This window comes from Ciona robusta, chromosome 4 (genome assembly GCF_009617815.1).
Source record: "Ciona robusta chromosome 4, ASM961781v2".
Classification (NCBI taxonomy): domain Eukaryota; kingdom Metazoa; phylum Chordata; class Ascidiacea; order Phlebobranchia; family Cionidae; genus Ciona; species Ciona robusta.
In genome coordinates, this window is record NC_143238.1 from 6,092,875 (window position 1) to 6,119,724 (window position 26,850).

Sequence of the window (26,850 nt, forward strand, 5' to 3'; positions counted from 1 at the left end):
TTAAGAAAAAGACTCCCCGTTACGTTTTGAAACATATGTGGGGAACCCCCATGGCGAGTTGCAGTCAGTTTTGAGATTAAAATCAAATTTTGAGATGGAAATATGAGTTGGTAAAGTGCTTTTGATTACAAATAAGCCGCCCGCCATGGAGCTAAACGTAGAGGTTGTTGATCGAATAGTTGAACGACTTAAAACAAATGGAATTTTTGACGAAATGCGACGAGATTGCTTGGCGGACATAGACACAAGGGTAATGCATTTATTGTGTTGTTTTAAAACCTTTGGCGAATATCTGGTATTTCAGCAGTGAACATGAGGTGTATGTACATCATGTATGTTCGCCATATAGTAAATAACACTCGCACAATATCTTAACAGCCAGTATGGAGTATGATATTTGTAAATATCAAAACCGATAAGTTAAGAGTCCTAAGACAGTTTATTATGTAGTGGCACTATTTACTGCCTGTAATTTTAGAATAATTTCACTTGTGTATTACGTTGGTTTATTGAAATATCTTTATTTAAATAAATATTTGTTTATTGCCTTCAACTTTGGCATAATTTTTGCATTTATTGAACTATCTTCAGTTAAATAGATATTTCTTTATTTGCAGCCAGCATTTCAAAACTTGAAGCTTCGTATTGAAAATTACGTCACATCCCTTTTATCTGCTGAGGTTTGGACACCAACACTAAATAAAAATCAACTTCGATCTAAAGTTCGAATGTCAGTCATGCAGTAAGTACTTTTAAAAATACCAATCATACAAACACTCACATATGTGGCAACTTGTAAGCAGGCACAAGATGTATAAAACAGAACACTTATGCTATAATGAGTGTTGTTGCCCGCCATGCAAGGATAAATAAGTTATATAGGTGGCAACTCCTAATCTGACACGATGTGTATGAAACAGAACACCCATGTTATATCGACTGTCATTTTCCAGCCAGTAGGCGATAAAGCAAGTTACATTTATTCAATTATTTTTATGTATTTCTATCTTTCACAGATCTGGAATGTTGAACACAGGTGTTGAATACATTCTACACCAAGTTGTGGATTCAAAGATGTATTCGGAGTTTCTCCCAAAGATTGTGGAGTTCATGCAAGATAATAAGGATTTGGTCCAGGTAGTGTGTGTTATATGGAATATTACAACTGTGTAATATAGGAAAAGTAAAGTATTGTCGCATTGTAAAAAAGAACAGGAACCATCTTATTCTAACCTACAATATATAAGTACCAATTAGGTCAATAAACAAGAATAAAAAAATGACCAATTTACCCCAATTTACCACATTTTATGTAAATAATGAAAAATAAACAATTTCATATTAAGATAAAAAAAGAAGATCCTGAAGAAACGATTATGGATGAAAATATTAAAGAAGAAGAAGAACAACTTCCTCCACAGGAGGAAGAGGAGTTTAATCCAGGAGTGGTTGAAGATGTTGAGAATGTGGAGCAGCCTCCTGATCCAAAGGAAGAGGAGAGAAGTGAGGAGGAAGGGAAAGAAGAGATAGAGAAAAAAGAAGAAGAAGGCAATTCTCCTGAATCTTCAAGTGTAAATATGCATTAAGTTATAACTTTTAAGCCATTTTAAGTTATGCTTAACCTCTAAGTTAAGCTTAAAATGCAACCGTGGAGATGACAGATTGGAAAAGTTGTCAGGTAGCTTGTGAGCAGGCTGTCATAACTTTTTTGAATCTAGCTCAAAAATTAGCTTTTAACATTTATTAATATAATAGTGTAATTACTGTAGCATTTAACAGAATATATGTTACAATGTTTTAAACAATAATCTTTTTTTTAATAATTTTTTTTTAATAAATTGTGTTAAGTTAGCAATTACATTATTCTTAATATTACCCATTCTAGCCCACTGCACCAGCAATACCTGAAGGAGCAGCGAATACTTTACGTAATCTACTCCAAACCCTGATGGCAAGCAATCTACAAAATCTTGTTGCGTAAGTTGGATATTAATATTCCGTATAATATATAGTAATATACTTGATGCTAGGCATATTATACTTGTATTTTGGCTTTTCCGAATTTTGCTGGCTGACATCCTATTTAGAGTGTCATTATCAGGGTGAAATGACTATCAAACTTTTGGTGAGAATACAAGTATTAATCTTTCTTATTCAAGTTTCTCATTTTTCTGTTTTATATCGCACACACTCACTCGCAGTGTAATGTAAGTCATTATACGATATACCTATGCTAATTTAAAACACATGTAAGTTGTCATACATATGGGCTATGTTAATTTTAAACAGTTTTATATGTTAAAATTTTGGTCCATTTGTTGATACTTACAGTAAGACACATACAGTTAAAATTTTCACAAAGTTTTCACTTCATTCTGTTTAAATTTGCATCTGCTAAATGGTCGATGTCATATCGGGCCAGTAAGTTTGAATTTTAGGCCAATTTTTCCTATTATTTATTAGTAGTTACTGATTCAATAAATAAGTTTAATGTAGTTTATTGTATTAGACCTGAAGAAGAAGAAACTTCAAATGTTGTTGCTGAGGAAGAAAAAACAGGTTCGTGTTGTTTTGTGTTTGACCGAGATTTTAGTATTTTTGAATTTAACCAACACATTGATAGCTAGTTTTATGAAGTGTCAACAAAACAATAACCTTAAATTAGTTGCCCCACTTTTCACAGATGTTTATATATAAGTTGATTTTGACCAGAACTTTGTTATTGTTTTTGTCATGTTTAGCAACCACGCTTTTTAATTGAAACTTTTCTACTAAACTGCCATTGTGTTGCTAATTGCCTTTTCATTGTTTTGATTAATTGGGTCTGTGCCATCTTAATCAAAGAACTTGTTCTATCCAGGCAACTCCCCTTCTATTGATCCGGCCCAGATTGAAGCTTTTACTGATGATGAGTCGGATCAAACTGAACCTGTCAATCAAACACAACCTGTCAATCAAAGTAAAGATGAAGTTGATGAAACGAATGTTGAAATTGAGAGTGAGTTTAATTTGAATGAATGTAACTTATTTACCTTGTGTAGCAGAGGCCGCGACATGTTATAACACGGGCGTTCTGTTTCATACACTTTATGCCCACTTAACAGTTACCACGTATGTAACTTTGTAGGTGATTTATCTTTGTTTCTGTTCGGCTGGCAATTTAGACAACCATTTGATCACTGGGTTGAAACAACTGTTGTTAAGTGTCCTGCCCAAGTGTACATACGCAATATTCCCACAGTGGTAGCAGCATCTTGAACCTGTTACCTCTGGACTAGAGGCAGGGTTGCCAACTACTTCCCCGAGATAATGAAATACTTTGTTTTAATTCCAGGTTACGAACCAAAGACTCCGTCGCAAGTTATTTCTCCCTATTCAGGGGATTCCCGAGATAGTGTGCATGAAACAATGGATAACACTGAGGTAACAAAGTTTGCTCGTTGTTTCATTATATGTCAACTATAAGACTTATCCATGCATTAACAAACACAAAGTCACTTTACCACCTCATGCTTGCTGCGGAGTTGCTTAAGTTTTTGTTTACTTTGAAAACAAATTTTTGTTTATGTTGAAAATCTATTTGTTTACGTTGAAAAATTTCTTCCGGAAAATACTGTTTATTGGCGAGCATAAGGTTTATGAAATCTTTGTTGCAGGAGGAAATTGAGGAAGTTGAAGAAGTGGAGGAACTACAAGAGGTTGATTCATCACAGGAAATGTAAGTGGTGGAATGAACCTGTGTGTTTTGGGTAAATTTTTTGTAAATCTTGCTTGTGTGTTTGTTTGTAGTAAATTTTGCCTAAATCCCAGGGGGCCTCACCCATACAGAATAGAATGTATGTCTTTAATTTTTTTTTTATATGTAGGCGCCAACTCTTCTAAACACAGAGGATGCAGGGGGTTAGACGCCCAATTCTGTGTAACAAATCTAAAAAACTGTTAACTGATTAATGCAGTGCATAAAATTCCAGGGTTGGTCTGCCTACCCTCCCACCAAAGGTTTAGTGTTTGTGGTTTGAATACATAATGCATCATATCAGGGGTGAATCCAGGATTCAACTCTATTTTTAAACTTTTGTTGGCTCATTATTAACACCCAGAAATTTAAACCAGAGTCGGTTTATTATCCAAACACCCACTCTGCTACCTTATGAACCTGACCAGATGTTTAAGCTTGTAACTTTCCAAAAACATGATCTTTATAGCGGGCAGATGTTTGTCGTTTGGGTGATTGTTTATTTATCGTTGGTTGCAGAGAAGAGACTGAATTAGTCCAACAAGAAGAAGATCAAGAAGAAGTACAGGAAGAAGAACAGGAAGATCAAGAACAAGAAGAACTACAGGAAGAATATGAACAAGAAGAAGAAGAGGAAATAATTGAAGAGGAACAAGAAGAAGACATTGTATGTTTCTTTGTTGATATAGTTTATATATTTGTACAGTAACAATGACAGATCATTTAACTTTGAAGGTCCAAGAAGAGGAAGTTGCTTCTCCTGGGGAGGAGGGAGAGCAGGAGCAAGAGGAGGAGGAGGAGGAGGAGGAGGAGGAAAAAGAGGAAAAAGTTGGAAAAAGTAAATCTCATGTAAGTTGTGATGTTTTATTAAAGAGCATTTCACCATTTCTACTTCATACAATACATATGGTATATACGTTGTATTATGTTATAACAGATATATTTACAGCAGGTTTACTACTTTAATATAGTGTTTCCATTCTATGTGGGTAAGGTCCTTCAGCATTGCGTTTCGTGGGGCCTGGAACATGGTTTAGGCACATTATGTTCTTATGACTAAAATCCTGCAATATTGGACTTGAAATTCCACCTTACAACAATAACTTACTGAGGTATATTAATTTTCGTACAGAAATCTCGATCAAAACGCGAAAAGAAGCGAAAACATAAACGACGGAAACGACGCCATCGTAGTTCAAGTTATGAGAGCAGTAGTTCAGGTCGCAGGTCATCTGATTCTGAACGAAGTTTCTCAGTGTAAGTGTATCGGATATTTTATAGGGTATGTTATGGGGTGCAGGGGTGGTTTGGTCGTTTATATCTTTGTCGGTGGGGTTGAAGGACTTACCCATTACTTTTGGTTGGTTTGGTCATTTATATTCTCGTGGGTGGGAACTTTAATGACTTATCCATGGTTGCCACTCCCATCATGCCCACAGATCAGTTGCCAAAGCAATTGCATTGTGTGGATAAACATACCAGGCATACCATTTCAACACTTCTTTAATAATAATACTAATGTACAGGTCTCACAAGAAACATAAAAAGAAAAAGGGAAAAGAGAAAAAGAAAAAAAAATCTCGCGGCCGTGATTCGAGTGACTCTAAACGACCGGACTCACCTACTGAGTTCCACAGGTGGTTAATAACAGGAAACATGCAGTGTGTATGAATCGTATCTTTACGCACACTTTTGTTTCTATTGAAAGTTTTCTTTGGTAATAATTGAACATAAATTGCTTGTTTGTCTGCTAGGTGTAGCGACCGCCCTTTTTTCTTTCAATTGAATAAAAGTATGTTTTTAACTGTAAGAATATTTTAACAACTGTTGTTTTGCGCCATACCCTGTCTTTTCTTTATTTTAAATACTTTGTTTTATCACAGGTTAAGTACATCTCCTCACCACAGTCATAGATATTCACCGCAGCATCAAGCTTTGCAGGTAAGAATGGGTGTTTATATATATATTTATATATATATATATGGTGTATGGGTGGGTTCTGTAAATCTCATGATCACATATGTGGTAACTCGTAAGCTTGCATGAAGTGTATGAACAGAACATCCGTGTTATAACCACTGTTGTTGCTCCCTCCTGCTACGCGAGAATAAATAAGTTGCACTCATTCAATTATCAATAAAATTACGTACAAGGTAATTTGTAAGCTGGCACTAGGTGTATGAAACAGAACCCCCTTAACATTGACCCGCCAGGCAATGACAACCACCATCTCATTATTCGCCCCATAACCCTCAATTCTATATGGGGTCCTGCAGCATGGCAAGCCATGGGTCTTAAGATTTATTCCAAAATTGGCCTATTACCCAAATAACCCATTATTACAATAAACATGAAATGTATTTACAGTTCCATGAAGATAGAAAAGATCCTTTGTTTCCACCAAGTTCATCACAGTTCAGGTCATTATGACCTCACTATGCAATTTGTTTTATCATAACCATATGTTCCCTATGTTAACTTTTATATTTTTTTGTTATTTTATGCTTTTTTTAGTTATTTTAAATTTTATGAAGTTTAAGTTTAATAAAAAAAATAAATTAAAAGAAACTTTAATAAAAAATTAAATTAATTGAAAATAAAATTTAATAAAAAATTAAGTTTAAGAAAAATAAATTAAATAAATATAAAATAAAGTCGAAAAACTTTCCAGGCCTTCATACCCGGGTGATCACCATGAGGGGATTCACCCGATGGAAGCTGCGTTTCACCCACGTTTTTCACCCCCACATTACCCCAACCATCGCAACTCACCACCCCACTTTCCACCGCCTAGGTTCGGACCCCAATTTAACCCCTCCCGACCCCGAATGCCACCTCATTTCCATATGCGGGGAGGCTCGCCACACCGATACAGCCCCACTTTCGATTACTTTCACCCAAGACCGGGGTACGACCCCCAGCGGTCCCCCCCACCCAATAGAAGGTTCTCACCCCCACCTAGATTTATGGGGCATTTCCCCCCCGGCCCCATGCGTCCCTTTTCACCTGAAGACCACCCCAGATTACGACACATGGGGCCCCCTAACTATCACGGGACACCCCCGAGACCCCCAAATGACTTACACCACCCGATGAGATAAAAAATTTATAAAATAATAATTTGCAACATCGCAATTTTTATAAAATGACACAACTTTTTGACTTCTTCCTCTTCTGCTCCGGATCCCTTGCTCCTGGATGCGGAATCTCCGTCTGCTTGTTCAGGATCAGCTCCCGCAACCTCCGGAAGCAATATTGGATCCCATCCAAGTCCAAACCAACATCCAGAGTATCAGTCCTCCCATTTAAGAAGTCTTGAATAAGTTGATCAAGCTCATTTTCCTCCAAATGAACAGCAGGAGCATCCGTGCTCGTTTTTGATCCAATCTCCTCCCTAAGGATAGAGATGAAAAAGATGATCCTGTTCAAGTTTTAAAAAAGAGGTGGGAAACTATGATTGAAACCAAATTGCATGTAAGGCAAGCATCTCTGGCTTCCATATAGGGTTAAACAGGAATTTACAAAGGGAAGTCCAACTCTATTTTAGAACATTTTTGTATGCGCAACCCACAAACGAAATATGTGGCACTTAAAGCAGGTATTTCATGCCTTAATAACATAAAGGGAGGGCCCATACCCTTTGAATACACCCCTTGACCCAATATATAATGTTTGAATCTATTTGGTCCCCTCCAGCACGTCTCCATTTTCTGTGTAGTGTTATAGGAGTCCTATGGTTTTTTCGATTTGTAACAAAACAGATTGTGCCATTACTTCTTAACCCCCTTTAAAATGCCTAAACTGCAATCATGACTTTAAACATTTATTTCTATTTAATAATGAAGTCAAAAATTGAACTATTGCAAATCTGGTTTTTCTGTTCGTTATAAAAGATAACATAAGCCCTATGGCTGCCATTTGCAGGGCTGTAGTTTGTATTTGTTTGAGATAAATGGAGGTTGTGGTTTTACGTTAAAAGTCAGATTGTACTTTTCGAGGAAATTGTTTTTTGCAAACCAACAATTTCACGAGCTACTCAGATTAGTATCTTCGGGGTATTGGAGATTAAGGCGACCTGAAACATTATTGTTCCTCTAGTGGTCAACTACAGTCGTTCTAAGACAGTGTTCGGTTTCATACACCTCGTGCCCGCTTACAAGTTACCACGTATGTAACTTTGTTGGTAACCTATGTGTTGTTCATGATAATAAGAGGTTCGAAACTTAGTGAAGTAACTTACTTTAAAAGTTTTATCTCGTCTTCCAATCTTGCAATCATCGCATCTGAATCGATGGAAATATTCGCTTTCACTTTATTTGTGATCTCTGCCACCCTCTGTGCGAATTGACACGTCGAAACACTTTCCTCTAGATGTCGCTTTTGAGCACTGATTGTCGCAACCATAAGCGTCCGTGAATTCCCGCCCAAGCTGTCACTCAAAACTTGAGTGAGCAACGAGTTCCTGTATGGTATATGACGTATTGTACCTTTGCTTAATGCAATAATAACCTGTTGCAAATGGTGGAGGGATAGGTTTATATTTCGAGCTTCTGTCAGTAGATTTTGTTTCAGTAAATGTGACTTCCCAACTCGTTCTGACCCAGCAAGGTCAACCAAGTTTACTTTTGCGTTGAGCGTTGTTTTGTTGTCTCCGTGCCTACATTTTACACCAATCGAAAATACGCAATGCGACCTCGATGACGCGTCATTCAGGTGCGTTTCCGCCACCTTGCGGTTGGTGTTACCGAGTTCAAACCACCGCAAGGCTTCCTCCTCCGAGTTCACCGTCTGCACGGATAAATTCCTTAGATTAAGTCTGTTTCTTGCATCTTTCATCGGTGCGACTCTTGGCAACTCATCAGGGTGACTTTTACTTCTTCCTTCAGCCAACAAGTCGTATCCAACTTCTTTATAAATCTCAAGATATGAAACTGTGACTGAAACCAGTTCTATGTCATTTGTAGAAGAGTTAAAAACGTCTGACAGAATTCTAGAAATAATCCCTGAGTCTTCTTTGACCTCTAAATAAGGAGAACTTGTTGGTGACATTTTTACTTCATTTTCTTGCGTAGAATTTTCGATTGTCGGATTTTGTGTGTCTGAAAAGTCGCCTTGTTCTTGTTGTTTTTCTTCTTGGTTATTTTGTTCTTGTTGGTTTTGTTCTTGTTGGTTTTGTTGTTGTTGCTTTACATTTGGAATCCCCCCGTTTTGTGTTTTTCTGATATCACTTTTTGACCTCCGTCTCTTTTTCCGTTTCTCAACCACTGACCTTCGGTTTGACCTTTCTACGTCATTTCCGCTCACAGTGTAAGTTTTTCCAGTGGCCGTTTGTCCGTAAACAAAGAGAGTCGCGTTGAAACCTTGGAACGCGCTTTCAACAAGAGGCCTTCCTGTCGCTTCGTATATTTCACTCTGCGTCGCATCTTGGTCAAAAATTCTAGTGAACGCGAATTTGTGTGACGTAGCCGCATTGTTTGATTGTCGCGTCATAGACTGCAGCGGATTCTCGACTTCGAGTTCAGCGAAGTTCGAGGTGTTTGTGTTCCTTGCTTTGTATTCGATTGTTTCGTCATCAATAGCCGGTCTGACGCGACAAAAAACGTTTATATTTTCACTTGACATGTTCCAGATGTAGGTTGACGTTTATAAATGTTAACTTCTACTAACCATGTTTGATGAATTTAATCTGTTGGTAGTTGAATCAAAGTTTGTAAAATTCAAACCAAGTAACTGTTATCTGCGATTTTTAACACTATATGCCTGGTCTGCTTATCCACACACTGCAATAGCTTCAGCAACTCGACTGTATGGGCATGGGAGTGGCAACCATGGAAAAGATACCTAAAGTAGAGTGGGGGAAATGGGACACCTTTTCAATCTATTTTCTCCTTTAATTTGGTAGTAAACAAACATTCCACGATTTTTTGTAAAACTTTTTCCTCACGGCTCCCATCGACCGTTGTTAATTGTTTAAAACACGATCAGGATATTTGGATATTATGCGCCAAAGGTGTCCCATCTTCCCCCACTACTATATATCGCTCCAGCCACACGAATATAAACTAAAAGTAAGTCATTTTTTCAGGTGCTTGTTATAATCCAATACGCCGATAGAACGTCAATCGAGGGCAGATGTATACGAGATCTCTATGTAAGGTAACGTATTCTTTTCCTGTCATGTCAGGATATCGGGTAACCCATATATATGTAGTGTCGTGTTTCTCACGTTGTAAATAATTCACGTGAAAGTTACACAGGTGTATGTTTCAATCGTAACCGACTTTTAAACTAAGACAAATATAAAACCCACATAGTTTAATTAAATTACCCCCTTTATTATGTACAGCTACGTAATTTCGGCCCTTACGCAGTGACGTCACCTGCTAATCCTGTTTAATCAAACACTTAAACATGTTTCAATCTATGTTTCGCCTAAATTATATCGTTATAGACTGAAATATATATCCCATGAATTATACAATTTGCTAGACTTGATTTTTGTCTGTTACGCATTTCGTAGCACCAGATCCTAACTATGCTTCTTAACAAAATATTCAAGGAATTTATTACAGTTACTTTGTTCGTTCTTCTAAGCAACTTATTTGCTTCATTCTCCATTTACTTGGGTATTTCGCCTGTCAGTATATAAGCGTTGAGGCTACATCTCGATCATTTTATATCTATGTGCTGTTAGCTGTCTTATTACTACTTTCTCGTGGTTACATACTTGTCGTCAATCTGTTTCACTTTCAATTCCCCTCAAGTTAATTGAAGGGCCTTTTCATTTGCGCCAATAACCCGATCGTACTACCTTAGATTGAATATGTTTTACATCCAATTTGGTAAATTAGAGTCTATTAAAAATCGTTAAGGTTGGTTAGGTCTACTCTATATAAGCAATCTTAGAAGCGAGTGCGAGAAATGGTTGGTGATTTAAAAAGGGGCAGCAAGGAAAATAAGAAGCAATGATTTAGGCAATATTTTATGTTAAATGTGACGAAGAGGCGTATTGGTTCGTATAGTTACGTAATGCATTCATATAGGGTGGGGGAAGATGGGACACTTTTATTCTATTTTCTCGTCCCATTTGGTAGTAAACAAATAACCATATAAGCATTATAAAACCGTATCGTTTTAACTACCACATACTACTGATAATTGTTTAAAATACGTTCAGGTATATAGATAATATGTGCTAAATTAAGGTCTTCCCCCTTCCTATTATATACAACGTTTATATGCAACACAGTAACATACACAATTTTACCCCGATGTAACAACATTAATGTGAAGGATACCTCGTTATATTTGCTATCGGCTATGTCCATCTCACAACGACTGCCCTTTAAACTACGACTGATATGCCTCATAGAGTATAGCTTATACTACTTCAGGCTATATATCTACCAACGCGCTACGGCTTCGAAAATAATTTCCAACGCAAGTTAAAAGTATATAGTAGGGTGGGGAAAGATGGGACACCTTTAAAACGTAATATCCAAATACCCTGATCGTGGTTTGAACAATTAACAACGGTCTACGGGAGTCGTGAGGTCATAGTTTAATAATTCCTTGAATTTTCTTCGTTTACTATTAAATAGGACGAGAAAACAGAGTTAAAAAGAGTCCCCATTTTTCCACACCCTACTGTGTTAATACACTTCGAACTAGAACGCCCTAATTTATCTATCCAGGCCGAACCTCTTCATTGAATAAGTAACTACGGCAACTTAAATATAAATAAAAACTTCCATAAGTGCTTTGAGACCAAATATTTAATATCAACTAGTCGAGCTTACATAAATACAACGACAATTGTCCCGTTTTGCGGTAACTCTACACTAGCGTTTGCTTTGTTGTAGCGAGGCACAAAAGATATTTGGACGACGGTATTATCCTTTGTATACAGATTTAAGCGTATTTTCAATTGCTTAGTCATGGACAAACCCTTTTCACATAGCGTTGGTAAATAATTGCAAAAATAATTGGGTAAGGGGAGACGGGACACTTTATCACATAATATCCAAATATCCTAATCGTGTTTTAATTTAAACAATTAACAACGGTTTATCGAAGTCGTGAGGACACGGTTTTACAATTTTTTTCATGTTCTTTGTTTACTACCGAATGGGAAGAGAAAATGGAATGAAAAGGTGTCCCATCTTCTCCCGCTGTAATATATATTTTTTAAATGTACGTCAAAGTTACTAGAGCAACCATTTTATCTACTCGTTTTGTTTATCTTATATAAAAACTATTCCAGTATTTACATTTAACTAATATAAATAATGTTTAAATGGTTACACAAATTTTACACATCAGTTATAAATATATTGTGTTTAATAATACTACTCCCCCAATAGAATTATCCCGTTAATGCTGTTTCTGTTTAATTGCTGAAGTGACGCATGCGCAGAAGATAAAAAGCGGGGAGGAATAAAAATTCTAAAAATATCATGTGTTTTGCATTAGTTATCTGTTAATGCGTATTGATTATTTCAGCAACTTACATAAGAATTTCTTTGGTTTTATCTGATATTGCTTCGACAAAAACTAAAAGAAAACTGACGTTTTAAGGTTAGTTTACTTAACAAAATAAGTTAGTTGTTAGTTTAATATTTTTAAAACATATGTTTTAGTATTACAAATATGTTGCTGTACCTTTTATGGTTACACTGTGTGCATTCGTTTGTGTTTTACTATTTTTTGTGTGAGTTATACAAGTAGTTTATTTGTTGGTTACCAAAGATCTGCCGCACAACTGCTTTGCTATGGGGTTTTGCTCCTCTTGTTTAATTAGTAGAGTGCAGTGGCCCAGCCAGGGGGGTTTTAGGGGTCGTGACCCACCCTCTTCAACATTTTTTGTAGATTGAAACTCCCCCTCCTATTTTTTTCCGACTGCAGTCGCTACACCACTAGTAGAATGCCCAAAGGTGTTGAAAAATGGTAGCCGCACTTTTCCCTCTTTATAAGCATAGGCTACTATAATAATACATGGGACTATACAAAGAAGACGGAAAAATTTTTCCGCTAGAGGCGGTAATTATTTAAATTAAAAAATACGAAAATACAAACAAAACAGCACTACAAAGTGTTAATAAGTGTAAAACAAATTAATTAAATAATAAAAATACCTTTCCAAATACATAAAACACTAGTAAGAACATATTTCCCACATTAGGTCGGTTATATACGCTCTTTCGTTGTGTTTACTGTCGTCGAGTCTGTGGTGTAGCGGTTTGCGTGCGGTCGTAAACTCTCTTTGTTTCATTTTTACCGGGTTCGAGTCCCGCACAATAGAATACTTTTTTATATTTTTTTTTTCAAGTTTTTTTTGTTTGACGAGTTTGGGGTTAGGAGTTAGGGGTTAGGGGTTAGGGGTTTATATCTTATGTGTATAAACCGTGAAACTAACTGCTTCCCATAAAATAGAGAAACGAATTTGTCATCGCCTCCTAGCTGAAAATTTTTTCCGTCTTCTCTGTATAGCTCCATGTTATAATAATAGGAACATCCAACCAAGCCAGGTATTTTACTCCTATTTAGCACAATAGTTTCAAGGCTCGTTGCTGGCTTGCTGCTATCATTGTGGGTGTATTTGTCCTTGGGCAAGACACTTAATGGCAATTGCTGTAACACAGTGGTTACAATTTCACAAATAGGTTGTACAAACAGAAAAAAAACAACTACCCACGAAGTTACATACGTGGTAGCTCGTAAGCTGACACGAGGTGTATGAAACATAGCACCCTTGTTATAAAGACTGTCCTTTTCCAACCACGCGGGGATGAAGTTTATTTATTTACTCAATGTTTGGAATTGGCAGCCCATGTCCATTAAATGTTGTATGCTAGATTTTCGGTGCTAGTGAAGTATCGTGTTGATGGTTAGGGGGTTAGTGGTTATAAGGGTTAGTAGTTAGTGGTTATAGCAGTTAGGAGTTAGTGGTTAGCACATAAGGTGGGGGGGAACTCTTCACTAGCACCAGATTTTCTTTTCATTAAATGCTGTATGTTAGATCAGTGGAAGTTTAATGGAAATCCCATAAATGCCCAATTCTTCTTAATCTGGAATACTTTCCTAGATGAATCATTCATCCATCCATGTCCTTTAACCCTTCATTGTTGAATCTTAATGTTAATGTGTGTTTATTCTTTATTCAGAGTTGCATTAACTCAGTAAACTGCACTTTGTTTCAAATTTGGTTAATTTTCTTTGTGAAAAGGGCACTCCAGTTTTTATTTTGCCATTATTTTTACCTAAGTTTTATCGACAAAGGGCTATATGGTTTTAGGGGACTCGTTGTAATTTTTGCTTCATTTCTGTTAAACAGGCTATTATTAAAAAGTCTTTAAATTCAAGGTAAGTTAATGTTTTGGTTAAGCTTTGTTAACTGATGTTGTCTCGTGGGTGTCTCTTTCAGCCTTGAAGCTGCGTCCTGAAAGTATTATTGTTTTAAAAGTTCATAAATGGTTTATTTGTTATAAAGACAGTTTTTTGTTTTGTCTCGTGTTTGTGTGAACTACTGCTCTGTTGAATTCTGTTAAAATAGAATATTTGTTTATTTGTCCTCTCTTGTAGTGTGTTTGTTTTACACTAATATTTGCTAAGCTATATCTGTTCATCAGTATTTCCTGCAAGAATAAATGAGAGCGAGGCGGCAATTTAGAAATTCTGTTATTTTGACCTTTTCAACTTGATAGTTCTGGCTGCACTGTTCGGAACAGCATCTTATTTTCACAGTCTTTGATGTTTTTTACTTGTTTTAATTCCTATGAAGTTAGTTTGAAATGTACTTTGTAGTCTTCAAAAAAAAATGAAATGTAATGTAAAAGTATGTTGCAAAGTTTAATGGAATGTTTTGCTACTTTACAATATGTTTATGTCTTTTTATATATTTGCTTATGTTTTGACAACCTTGGAATCTTATACCTCTTCATATCAACTTCTCATCTCTTTTCCCCTTACAAGCTGCTTTACAAAAAGTTTTCAATTACTTTTGGCTTAACCAACATGTCTACACTGGTTTTTCAGTTTAATTTGTGTGCTCGCTTTATAAAAATGCGGTTGACCATTTCTTTCACGTTTTATTACACAACAAATTCACCGTTGTATCCAAAACTACGGGAGGGCTTGGTTTATTTTCCAGCTCAATGTTATATTTATCTCACTGAGGATAATCTTTGGTTTATCTTAATCCTTACAGAAGTTCAAACCACTTGTCTGGCTTCTCACAATTAACCTCGGGTATTTTCTTTGTTATATTTGACAGACAATGGACCAATACCGCGATGGGCGATACCGACAACCAGGGGTAGCGGACCGCACGCCACCAATGCCCAACACTCTATCTGTGCGTTCTTCAATGCCTACTTATTCACAAGGTGGCAGCAGACAGACCTGGAATTCTTCAAACCAGTATGATTCTTCCAGCTATAGCGAGGGCTACTACCCTAACCAGCAATCAGCAAAGCCAGAAAGCCAATGGCAGGAAGGGCCTAAGTCTGCTCGTCCTGTGGTGCCCCCTGAAGTGAAAGAACTGATGAAATCATTAAATCTTTCCCCCTCTGACCTTCAGAAGTTGAGCCAGCTACCAGATAACCAGTTATCTGTCGATAATCTTGCTCGTGCGATTGGTAACTTGAAGCAGCAGAAGGAGAATCCACACAAAGAACAACAACAAGCGGCTGCTGCCGGTATGCGTTCTCGTCAGCCACAGACATCTTATAACCGCGATTCTTCTTATAACTCCCAGAGCATTCTCGGTGCTGCCCCCGCTGGTTATTCTGGCCGATACTCTGACAGTAGCCCTAACCCTACTTTGCGCAACAAAGTAGGTGGTATAAAAGTTACTGTGAAATCAGTAGCTCCTTCCCCTAAACGTGACCAGCAGATGAATTACGGTGATCGTTCTTATAGAAAGGCAGACACTTATTATCCTGATCAATCTTACAACTCTAGTGCACCACATAGTGGTGGTTATGATGAGAGCGGTTCTTACATGAGGTCACGGGGAGGTCAGGTGAGATTCTTTATATTTTCTTTCAGCTCAAAGTCTTAAAAGAAGATTTCTACCTTGGATTCTTATCAAGACTTCTTGGCAATCATTGTCGCTTTTACAGGAAGTTTAACACGTAATATACCATTACCACCAGTGGCGCAGGCAGCTTTGAAAAGGCTCCACAATGCTTAGGACAGGTCTGACATTAGTCAGAATTTGGGGGTTGTTGATTTTGGCCATAAAAAGGTTTATATGGCTATGAAACCACCCCCTAACTGCGCCACTGCTGTACAGTGAACATATGTTGCTTCTTTATCATTGTTTCCTTTTATTACAGCAACAGACAAGACAGTATGAGGAAGAGGAACAATATGGCCGACCAAGAATGGAGGTTAGTGGAGTAATATATCCTGCTAGCCAGATTTTACTTATCTGTATTTTGTTTCTTTCAATTTTTGCTGACTGAAGTTTTGACATCTTTAAATCGTTTCGAATACAAACAAACAGTTGCTTAAAGATTTCTTTCACACTAAATTTAAATCTTCGTTGCAGCAACCTCATTCTTCACCACATGGTGGCCCTCAAGGGCGAGGTTTGTTAAAAAGACCCGACTCATCGTATGCTAACGATTCTCCGGCACGAAAACAATCGAGATGGGAGAAGCCGAAATCAAGCGGATTGCTTGGTAAGATAGTTTAGTTTAATTGTTTAGTTTACCTCTGTTTTATATGGGTGAGGTTTTTGTCTAGGACCTGGGATTTATGTCAGATTCAGCCCATTACCCCAACACCAACACCCAGAATGCTGGGAAAAATAAATTTAGTTTAATTCTAAGCTATTCTTTATCCAGTTTGTTGCCTTTGCAGTTTTGTATGGCAAATATATAAGTTTATTATTAAATTCCCATATTTCCTATTTACTGTTTTAATATTATATTTTAATATTAATTTGTAACAGGCAATGTTTTAATATTAACTTTTATTCTCAAATATTGTACTGTTTAAACAGGGAACCCAATGCAACCAAATTCACTTGGACTTGAAACATTGGCTGCATCAGTGGGTCACAATGCTTCACCATACAATGTCACTCAAGCTGCTCTTCTTAACCCATTAGTTTTGGTAAGTGTGGGAATAATAGTAAGGTGGGGGAAAAACAGGACACTTTTTCATTCTCTTTTACTGTTCTATTTGGTAGTAAACAAAGAACGTTCAAAATAATAATGACTTACATAGACATTTGTTAGTTGTTTAAAACACAATATTATTTTTTGTGCTTAAGGTGTCTCATTTTTTTACAATAGTTATGTATGGTCACAGACTAACAGTTGTTGTAAAACTATTTGTAATAAATTCCGCGAATCTGGTTCTGATCTAGTGCTCATAAAGTTGGACGATTCCTGTAACGTTATATCAGGATCAGGTGCTACGAAATATGTATCAAACAAAAGTCAAACTAATTATTTTCTCTGATATATATTATACACTATGAGTTATGTATGTATGTTAATAGTATATGCATTGGCAACACATGTGTTATATCAACATTATAACCAACATATAAAGGATGACAATATTTACCTTTTCATCCCACTTTAGTTTCTATTTAGAAAGAGCGTTTTATTTATTTTAATGTAGTACATCATGGTTGAACTGGTGTATATTGGTTGAAAATATCTCCAAATTAATGGGTAGAGCAAATTCAACAAGACCCATTTTGCAATTTATTTCACTTAATTTTCATGTTTTTATTGTTTTCTTCTTTGTAAATCATTTCCTGCTTGAACAGTTTTATTGGGTGAGGTTGGGCCAATAAATATGCACAACTGCCGTTACACTTTATTACTTTCATTTTATTGAAGTATATGTATGTACGATTCCCATTTGTACATAGCAACATAAAATATTATGTCATCTTTTTTTTTGTCTACAGGCCCAACAAGACCCTAGCATGCTTGAAGCTCAATTGAAAGCAATCAAAGCATTACAAGCTGGCAGTGTTGCCATGAATAGACAAGAACCTTCATTTGAACATAGAGATCATGGTACTTACATATGGGCTATCCCAATAGAAATAACATATGGGTTATCGTATTGAAATTTACATATAGACTATTAACAACTTACATAATGGGATTATGGCCCTATGGGCTATCCTTTAAAAACTGACATATGGCTATCATGTCTGATTGACTGACCAGAAATTGTGTGTTTTTGCACCTAAGTTACAGATTGTTTCTCTCACACAGATAATGAAATGGATAACAACAACAGAGGACGAAGACAAGATGGAAATATAATATCTCATGTTTTAAAAGAGGTGACATTTTCACTTTTTTATTAATCAATGAGGTTCTCTATCTTTGACGTTTATGAGTGTAACTGTATTTTAACAATGTCACCTTAGATTTTACCCTGCTGTTAGGTGTTTATGCAAACAAGCAGATCCCAAGTATATATTGCTTTCACCAGATTAATTTATAAGATTCCCTATGTTTGATAACTAAAGGTGTACCTGCATTTTAACAATGTCACCCCAGTTTTTTTGTTAAATATTATTAAAACATCTTACTCAAAGAACCTGCATAGCACTACTTAGTACTAGCACTAGTCCAATTCATACTAAGTGCTATAAAACGCAACCCTATGATTATATTAATAAAACCTGTTTTTTGTTTCCATTTTATATCTTTTTTGTTTACAAAAATGTACAACTGATTTGCTTGTATAATTACACCCATAAGTAACAAACCTGTAATGTTGTCGTTTCCAAATCATCATACATCCATCTTCTCCCATCCGCAGGTAAACGAGATGCGGAAGATGCAAGGAAGAGTTCTCTACCTCCGATATAAATCAAACAGGATCATGGAATCCGATCTTCGGCAGTTGGCGGAGGCGTTCGGGAAAGTTACGAACCTTTTGACAATAAGAGCAAAGATCCCTAATGGATATCATCAGGTTAGAACAGAGTTTCTTAACCAGGGAGTGTGGTTATTGGATGTCATCGATTTAAAATGAATGCGACTAAATGGAGCACGAAGTTAATATGACCCTTATTTAAATAATGAGTAAGGTCCCACTGCGTTAGAGCAGAGTTTCTTAACCAGGGAGTTGGTGAACTCTTCCTGAGGGGTGCAATTACTGGCTATCATCAGGTTAAAATGAATGTGTAACGACAAGAAAATTAGATGACCCTTAAATAGGGCAAAAAGTTAATATGACCCTCGTTCCACACTATGTGAGTAAATACTGCAGTGTTGGAGAGTTTTTAAACAGTGGCGAGAACTGTTCCTGGGGGTGCAGTTACTTGTATAAGTTAAAATCAATGGGTATGTAACTTGTGATATTTAAGCAATTCTAGAAGGGGGTAGCTGAGTTGGTGGGTGTTTTAAAAAGGGGTGCAGCAAGAGAAAAGGTTAAGAACCACTGGGTTAGAATGAATTTTATTAAGTAATCCAAGAACAGTAGGAATATGACTCTTATGTTCCACAAGTGTTTGTATATCATGAGAGGAACGATTGTGTAAAATACATAAACTAATATTTAACCTCAGGCATTCATGGAGATGGACCATTGGGATTGCGCGGCTGCCATGTTGGAAAGATACATGACAAAGTCTCCTCTTATTAAAGGATGTGTGGTTATGGTTCAAAAGTCTAACTATAAAGATTTAAAACTTAGATACGCTGTAAGTTGTATATCTTGTGTTTGTGTTGAATTTGTATTGTTTTGAAATAGTTAAGTCTATATTTTATGGATTAAATGTATAGTAGGCTGGGGTAGGATGGTTCATGTTGTTTTACTTTTATCAGTTCATTCAGTAGCCTAGTAAACAAACAATATTTACAGAGTTTTGTAACCGTATCCTCACAACTCCGAAAGAGTGTTGTTACTTGTTTAAAACCAAATTAGGGTATATTGCTAGCGGTATCCATCTTACCCCACAGTACTATGTTTTTAAACCACTATGTTTTTAAACCACTGGCACAAAGCTGAATGTAAAATTACACATACATAATTTTCACATTTATTGATGCTTAATCTCACACCTATCCACGTTTTGCAGCAAAACAGGGGACCAACAAAAAGAAACCGATCTCTCTCCGTTTCTCCAGTTCGAAAGTAAATATATATTTGAAATTTCTATTGTTCCATCAAAGTGATTGCTTGATGCAGCATTTTGCTAAAATCGTACGCAATTTATAGCTATAGTACCGTGGGTGCGCAATAATGCAATGGTGTTGGTCTATCTTGTGTGTGTATGATCCTTTTAATAGCACTGGTGCTTTTTTTGTAAACCTATTGATTTATAGTTTATACATTGCCAAGAGTGCTAATTCAACAACTTTTTTTTAAATGATTTTTTCTATAATTTTTATTTATTTTGTTACTTCTGCTACCAGGTATAATGTAAATATTATTTTAGCAGGTTAACCGTTATTAAAAACATGGTGTATTTTTGATTTTTGTCTACCATTTATTATTTCTATGTGTAGGGGTACAACGCAGCTTGGAGATAAAAGAGGCCGCGATGATCGCGGTCGAGATGCTCGTGAGGACCGACCTGCACGAAGTGCACGGGACACTCGGGATGACCGCAGTAGAAAATCATTGGAAAATTCGCGTTCAAATAATTCTGCAGAGAAGAGAGTTGCTCCAAGAAGTGAAGAAAAAAGAAGATCAGAAAGAGAGAGGGTGAGAAAAAGTTTTTTTTTATAAAAAAAAATCATTTATAATGTCTTTGTTAGGAATGTTTGAATATGCCCTTATATTTTTACAAATTTACAACACTAAAGATAGTTTTAGTTTTTAACCAAAAACTTATATTGTTCGAGTAATTTACATAGTATGTCCATAAAAATTGGGGTTTAAAAAGATAATAATTTTTTTCTAAATTGCATTTTAGTACCAAAAAAATTTTTTTTTTAAATTTGCATTCATGTTCAGGACTCTGGGAGAAGAAGAACTCCTGATAAGGATAGAAGGAAGAGAGAGTCTCGAAGATCAAATGAGAGGAAGAGGACCACGGATCGTAAACCAAATGAAACAACATCCGATGCCAATAAATCATCTGATCCTAAAAAGTCCTCGGAGCAGAAGAAGTCTTCTGATGCTGGAAAGTTGTCAGAGAAGATTGTTGAAAAAGAAGAAAAAGAGGAGATTAAGATGAAAGAAGAAGAGAAGCAAGATGGGGAGGCAGGGAAAGTCAAAGATGAAATTGGTAAAAATTTTGTTAAAATATTTAAACAAATTTTTAAGTGTCCACTTATGTGGGCTTCATATGGTTTAACGACTGTTGTTGCCCCGCCATAAAGCAAGTTACATTCATTCATTTAACAATTAGGTTGGTTTAAACTTCTGTAGTTGATATTTTAATTTAAATTGTTGTAGATCCCCTGGACACGATCGCTGATGAACTTGCTCTTCATGATGAGTTTGTTCTTATGGACGAAGTTGGATACGAGCCATCCAAGAAGAAGATCGAGAAGAGTGATCTCTCTGATCTTGAGGGAGGAGTCCTTGATCTTGAGAACCTTAACGTGGATGTTGCGGAAGATAAAGTTGATCCGGAGGTTGCAGAGGATCAGGGATCACAGGATGCTGGGACTGAAGAGGAGGAACAAAAGGATGAATCCACAGATGATAAAGAAGATCTGGCTCAGGTAAGGGTGTTTTTACTTGGAATCTTTCTTACTGTTCTCCAAGCTTAATTATGTATATGGTATGATAGTAAACAAAGAATATTCAAAGAATTATAAAACCCTATCCTAATGACTCCCATAGCCCGTTGTTACTTGTTTAAAACACAATTAGGATATCTGGATTTATGTGCTAAATGTGTCTCGTCTTCCCCCACCCTCTTATATATTATGTAAATATAGAGAACCAAGGTATAAAGAGTGATTTTATAACATCAGTTTTGATTACAGGAAGATAAAGTGAATGAAAAAAAAGATGAAAATGAAAAGAGAGACGAAGTAAATGATGAGGAAGGTGCTGGGGAGGAGGAGAAGGTCCAGGAGCGACTGGACGACACGGAGCAGAAGAAAGAAGAAGAGTTGGATTCTAAAGGTGGGATTTATATTCGATTTTAAGGTTAAAGGGCATTATTGCAAATTTAATGCTTGGCTCATTTCAGCAATGGATGCACTAGCATTTTGCACTGCTTGTTTGTCTTAGCCCCTATAGAGCAGAATATCATTCTAATTTCGATAGGGTTGTAAGGATTTTTAATCCTAGCTTGTAATATGTTTAATTACCTTTGCATGGGAAAAGCTGATAAGGAGTGTCATATTTTCAGCAAACGTTTTCAAATGCGTGGAATGAAAAAAAAGCAAACAAATTTTTAATGTATTGTTATGCTACAGGTGGTTGTATTGTATGTGTGTCTTGTCTGCGCAGCTATATTCTTAATCTGCTGGGGATAATATTGCCAGCTATTTTAGTCAGTCATTACTACAGTACATTTTGCATGTCATGTCATTACAGATAGAGTGGATGAACAAGAAAATGAGATTCAAGAAACTGGGATGAATGATGGTGGGGAGGCACGGGAAGATGAAAAAGAAGATCTTCCGGTGGTTGGAGTAACACCATCCAGGGAAGGGAGTCCAACAGAGGATTTAAAAGATGTGGAAGTTGGCAAAATGGAGGAAGGGTCACAAAAGGAAGAGGATGATGTGGTTGATGCTGTGACAGGTGTGGCTGCTTTTTTACATAAAAAATGTGTTTTATGTGACCATTATATATGATATAGTGGGTGTGGTAAGGCGAGACTCCTTTGGCCCATAATATCCAAATATCCTGATCATGTTTTAACAATTAACAACGGTCCGTGGGAGTCATGAGGATACAGTTTTATAATTCTTTGTTTGTTCTTTGTTTACCACCGGATGGGACGAGCAAATAGAAGAAAAGTAAAAACATATTAATCCTTTTTTTACAATATTTTTCTTTTTTGCAGAAAACCTGAAAGAGATAAAAGGGATGGAAACTAATTTAAGCACGGTATGTTTGGGCATTGAGATAGCAACCATGGACAGGTCACTCAAATTTAACCCAAGACAAAAACTAACGAAACTAATTTTTGATCACCAGACTGATCAAGATACCAACAACACAACTAATAATCATATCATGAGTCATGATGATCCTGATGATACGGCTCATGACACAGACAATCATATGAATGAAACATCACAATCACATGATTCAGATGATAGGAATGAGAATCATGAAAATACTGATGATGTAAGTATTATACATATGCACCAGATATTGATATTATATTGTAATGAGCCATTCGCAGTTTCGCTGTACGAGAGCCCGTACTTAGACTTGCATGGCTTAATCTGATATTGTAATAGATTATTATATTACGAGATTTTGTTTTCCTAGCACGAGATCCTTACTGTTCGTCCATATAGTTTTATTATATGTGGATGAGGCCCTACACCATTGCTTACAAGAGGGCTTAAGATTCAAGCCAGAGAGGCCCCTTAAACTACTTTCACATAGTTTTTAACCACATGTTATAAAACATATAACAACATTTCCTATTAAAAACAGGTAACCAAGTTAAAAGAAGCCATTTCTATTACATTAACTTACGTAGAGAGTGCACAAGAGCATTTAACAGCTCTTACTAAAGTTACCAAAAACGTAAGTTGTGTATTCTTTATGCTCACTGAGTTATAAAATTGGTGTCTTCTTAGTTCCTATACACTAGACATACTTGGTATATTCAAAGACCTTATGCTCACTGTCGAGTTATAACATGGGTGTCTACTTATACACTAGACACACATGGTGTGTTCATACACCTCATGCTCGCTGTCTAGTTATAACATGGGTGTATTTTTATACACCAGACACACATGGTGTGTTCATACACCTCATGCTCACTGTCGAGTTATAACATGGGTGTCTACTTATACACCAAATACACATGGTGTATTCATACACTTTACATTATAGCATTTGGTCAGCAGGCACTCCTGGCATAATGTATACTGTATTATGTTTGGCGCCGAGTTGGTTATTTATATTTCACAACAGAAAGCAGCGCAAGCGGTAGCAAAAAAACTTCGTCTTTGTCTTGAAGAAGCTGCTTCTAGTTTAACTTGCGTGGCTGATGACGTCAAAGGGGAGGAGTAACATTTCCTACAACTAAGTTGTCAACTTGTCACTTTGTGTTGATTCACTTGTCAGTGGATTATTCGTTCAAAAGTTCTGTAAATAAAATTTTCGCCTAATATTTTAACAATGTATTGGTTTTATGATATCACAAGTCATCTATGACGTCATTTCAGCTTGAAATATTTAAAAATGCAGGAAGACCTAAATGTATATCTATATAAATGAGTTGTTGTGTTCATATTAAAACTCATCAGAAAGTCTATTTTTGCACCAAAAGTATATAGGTTGAATCATCATTGCTTACCTGCGTTACAAATTTTTGCATGTAGCGTTATACAACGAAACGCAGCATCATTGCATAGGCGCGATAAAAACATCTTGTGTTTTTGCAGCTAAAAAGTTATAAATTGTAAGATTAAGAGGCGCCAAGCTTGGCTTCACTTCTATAAATACTTTAGCATTTTTACACAAAAAACGCAACTTTTATTGCATTAGTATGAAGCTATAAAAAAAACACTCTAATCGTGTTTATATATGGTTTTGTTTTTTACCCAAAGCACTTGAAAATGAACTACAAAGACTTGAACAAGTTTAAAAATCGATCTATCGTACTAGCACGTGAACCTACGGTATTTTTAATCTAACGTTCAAGGGCTTTATGCCAACGTTGTACTTGGTGGTTGGTGGAAACGAACACTTGACGTTATAAGAGTTTGATCGTGATCGATATATGCGGTTAATTATGCGATGGCATTGAATTATAATAAAAAGGTATAGAACAGCGGTTCTTAAACTGGAGTCCGTACGGCAGTTTTCAGGGGGTTACAGCATTTTACAGTTTTGGAAATGGTTTTTAAAAAAAGTTTTGAAAAAATATTTCTTCAAGCAATAAGTACGAATAAGAAGTATGAAAAAGTACGAAAGTGTTGGTCACGTTTCATTTGCATAGTACGGATATTGTTTTAATTTTTCGATTCTTGTACAAATTTCTGCAACTAAACATTAGTTTTTAATGTTCAGTGATCCAAGAACGGTATAGGTTTTGTGTTCATTTTGACAGTTTTTTTTTATTATCATTGCTTGGTACTTTTGTTTTGGGCTTTTTGAATCGTGTAAGAAATTGCTACTAGTAAAAATGATGCGTCGAAACTTTGGGCATCGTGCAGTTGCAAAATCCTACCCGCAAGGTGGCGGTAGATGCTATGAGCAAAAGCAAGGACCTGGTCCGGCTCGTGGAAGATTCGATAGTTTAGTGTCCAGCGTCGCCGTGCGGAAAAACGCTCTGGAGTTAAAAATGTTGGAATCGACGCTGACAACTTTGCGAAACCGAGAGAAAAAGGCGCTTCGAGAACTAGAGAACGAAATGAGGAAGTACAGACGCGATTTAGACGATATGACGTCATCGGCGGTGACGTCACGAGACGTAGAAGCCTTGGTAGCACCGGTTGTACATGATGAGGTCATATTACGTCAAGTTGGAAAGAAATCTTCAAAGTTAAAAGTTCGGATTAAACCTGTGGTGAAAGAAAGGTAAAGTTTGTTACATTCGGTCACTCACCAAGTAACATGCTTGGTAACTGGTAATCTGGAACGAGCTGTATGAAACTGAACACGTATGGTATAATGACTGTCGTTACCCCGCCTTGCGACGATAAATAACTTCTTATCCATTCACACGGTTACGCGTGGTAACTGTTTGCCCCAAACCTTAAATCGTAGCCGCTTTGGCCAAGTCACACATTAGGCATGGTGAAGCAACCTAATAAATTGTTTTGTATACAACGATTAACAAGATGCTCGATCTAATCTTCACGTTTATTTTCCAGCGACAACAAAACTACAATTGATAAACAGGCAGCAAAACCCGCGAACACAACCACAGATTTGAAACAATCAAATAAAATGAAATGTAAGTATTTAGCGATAGTGGCAGGTTCGTTTTTGCCCCAGTATTTACCCAGCACTGCGGGTTTCAATTTTGATACTGATTTACTCGTTTTGTTATATTCTCGCGTTTGTATAGTTCCTCTAATTCTTTTTTAGAATGAGATTCCAATATTTTACATTTTTATTTCAGCTGCAAATAAAAAGAGCTCACTCACTTTTCCCACTCTTGTTCTCCCCGAGCATAAAGAGAAACCTCCTCCCCTTACCCCTCTCACTCCAGAGCCAAGCTCCTCCACAGATGTTGCTCCTGCTGCTCCTGAGGAGAAGGAGTTTCCTCCCACTCCTCTTACCGACTCCATCGCAAGAACATGTGAAGAATATTTCGCTCTTCTTCGGATGGTGAGCGAACGCGCGAAGCTGGATGACGTCATACCAGAAGAGCCTGCTTTGTTCGACAATAATCAACCAGGAGTTCCCCAACCCGCGAAACCATTATTACAAACACAAGATGAACAAACAGCATTGTCACGTACTAACCAACATCAAAGACCACCAGACACACAAACCTCATCTAAAACAATTCGACTTCACGATAATTCAACTCAGTTTGAAACCAAATACGTACCCAATGACGTCACGGTGACGTCAGAACCACGCGTTTTGTTACCAAGCTGGTGGTTACGTCAGAATAACAACAGACAAACGGAAACAACAGGATTATTACGTCATACAACCGAAGTCGCGGTAAACACCCTTCCAGAGGTCGTGGACCAATCAGAACAAACCGGGAACAACGTCATCGCTGTTGCCAAGACAACTGTTGACAAAAGAAGAAAGTCACGTGATAGCCGGACGAAGCTCAAAAGTGAGTTTAAATATTTTGACTGTTTAGTGTACAAAAAGTCGTCAAAACTTTATTTATTTGTTTAAAAAAAAGTGCAGGGTATTTAATGGCAATTGCTCCAACCAATTGGTTCGTTATAGGTTCATAAAAACATTGACTCACAAAGTTACACAAGTGGTAACTCGTACGCGCGCACGAGAGGGGTGAAACAGAACACCCATGTTATAAAAACCGTTTTTAC

At 36.7% G+C, this 26,850-nt stretch overlaps 4 protein-coding genes across 5 annotated transcripts; 3 read left to right on the top strand and 1 right to left on the bottom strand.

Moving 5' to 3' along the window:
* The first annotated feature begins 93 nt into the window (after positions 1–93).
* LOC149737099 (uncharacterized) lies at positions 94–7,637 on the top strand. 2 transcript variants are annotated; one of them, XM_089876272.1, is made up of 16 exons: positions 94–250; positions 618–742; positions 1,017–1,137; positions 1,347–1,571; positions 1,886–1,977; positions 2,510–2,559; positions 2,861–2,998; positions 3,335–3,423; positions 3,657–3,718; positions 4,256–4,403; positions 4,472–4,585; positions 4,869–4,993; positions 5,263–5,373; positions 5,620–5,677; positions 6,104–6,156; positions 6,408–7,637. In XM_089876272.1, the coding sequence occupies exons 1-16, from the start codon at positions 146–148 to the stop codon at positions 6,835–6,837; spliced, it is 2,046 nt and encodes a 681-aa protein (XP_089732398.1). In that variant the 5' UTR covers positions 94–145; the 3' UTR covers positions 6,838–7,637. The 2 variants fall into 2 exon arrangements, with proteins under 2 accessions (XP_089732398.1, XP_089732399.1); XM_089876273.1 differs by lacking the exon at positions 6,408–7,637 and having other exon boundaries at positions 6,104–6,166.
* On the bottom strand, positions 6,829–13,159 carry LOC149737100 (kinesin-like protein KIF6). Its single transcript, XM_089876282.1, has 2 exons — positions 7,977–13,159; positions 6,829–7,130 (listed from the first exon to the last, which is right to left on the bottom strand). Exons 1-2 carry the CDS (start codon positions 9,356–9,358, stop codon positions 6,875–6,877), a joined length of 1,638 nt encoding a protein of 545 aa, XP_089732408.1. The 5' UTR covers positions 9,359–13,159; the 3' UTR covers positions 6,829–6,874.
* On the top strand, positions 13,147–24,005 carry LOC149737101 (uncharacterized). The gene is made up of 19 exons (XM_089876270.1): positions 13,147–13,263; positions 15,009–15,758; positions 16,075–16,128; positions 16,290–16,422; positions 16,746–16,858; positions 17,670–17,781; positions 17,986–18,056; positions 18,542–18,697; positions 19,293–19,427; positions 19,806–19,861; positions 20,236–20,434; positions 20,687–20,960; positions 21,131–21,402; positions 21,670–21,811; positions 22,229–22,438; positions 22,704–22,747; positions 22,838–22,990; positions 23,309–23,401; positions 23,798–24,005. The coding sequence occupies exons 2-19, from the start codon at positions 15,012–15,014 to the stop codon at positions 23,894–23,896; spliced, it is 3,063 nt and encodes a 1,020-aa protein (XP_089732396.1). The 5' UTR covers positions 13,147–13,263; positions 15,009–15,011; the 3' UTR covers positions 23,897–24,005.
* A 1,662-nt stretch (positions 24,006–25,667) lies between these two features.
* Positions 25,668–26,708, top strand: LOC149737102 (uncharacterized). Its single transcript, XM_089876297.1, has 2 exons — positions 25,668–25,787; positions 25,956–26,708. Exons 1-2 carry the CDS (start codon positions 25,781–25,783, stop codon positions 26,693–26,695), a joined length of 747 nt encoding a protein of 248 aa, XP_089732423.1. The 5' UTR covers positions 25,668–25,780; the 3' UTR covers positions 26,696–26,708.
* The last annotated feature ends 142 nt before the right edge of the window (positions 26,709–26,850 follow it).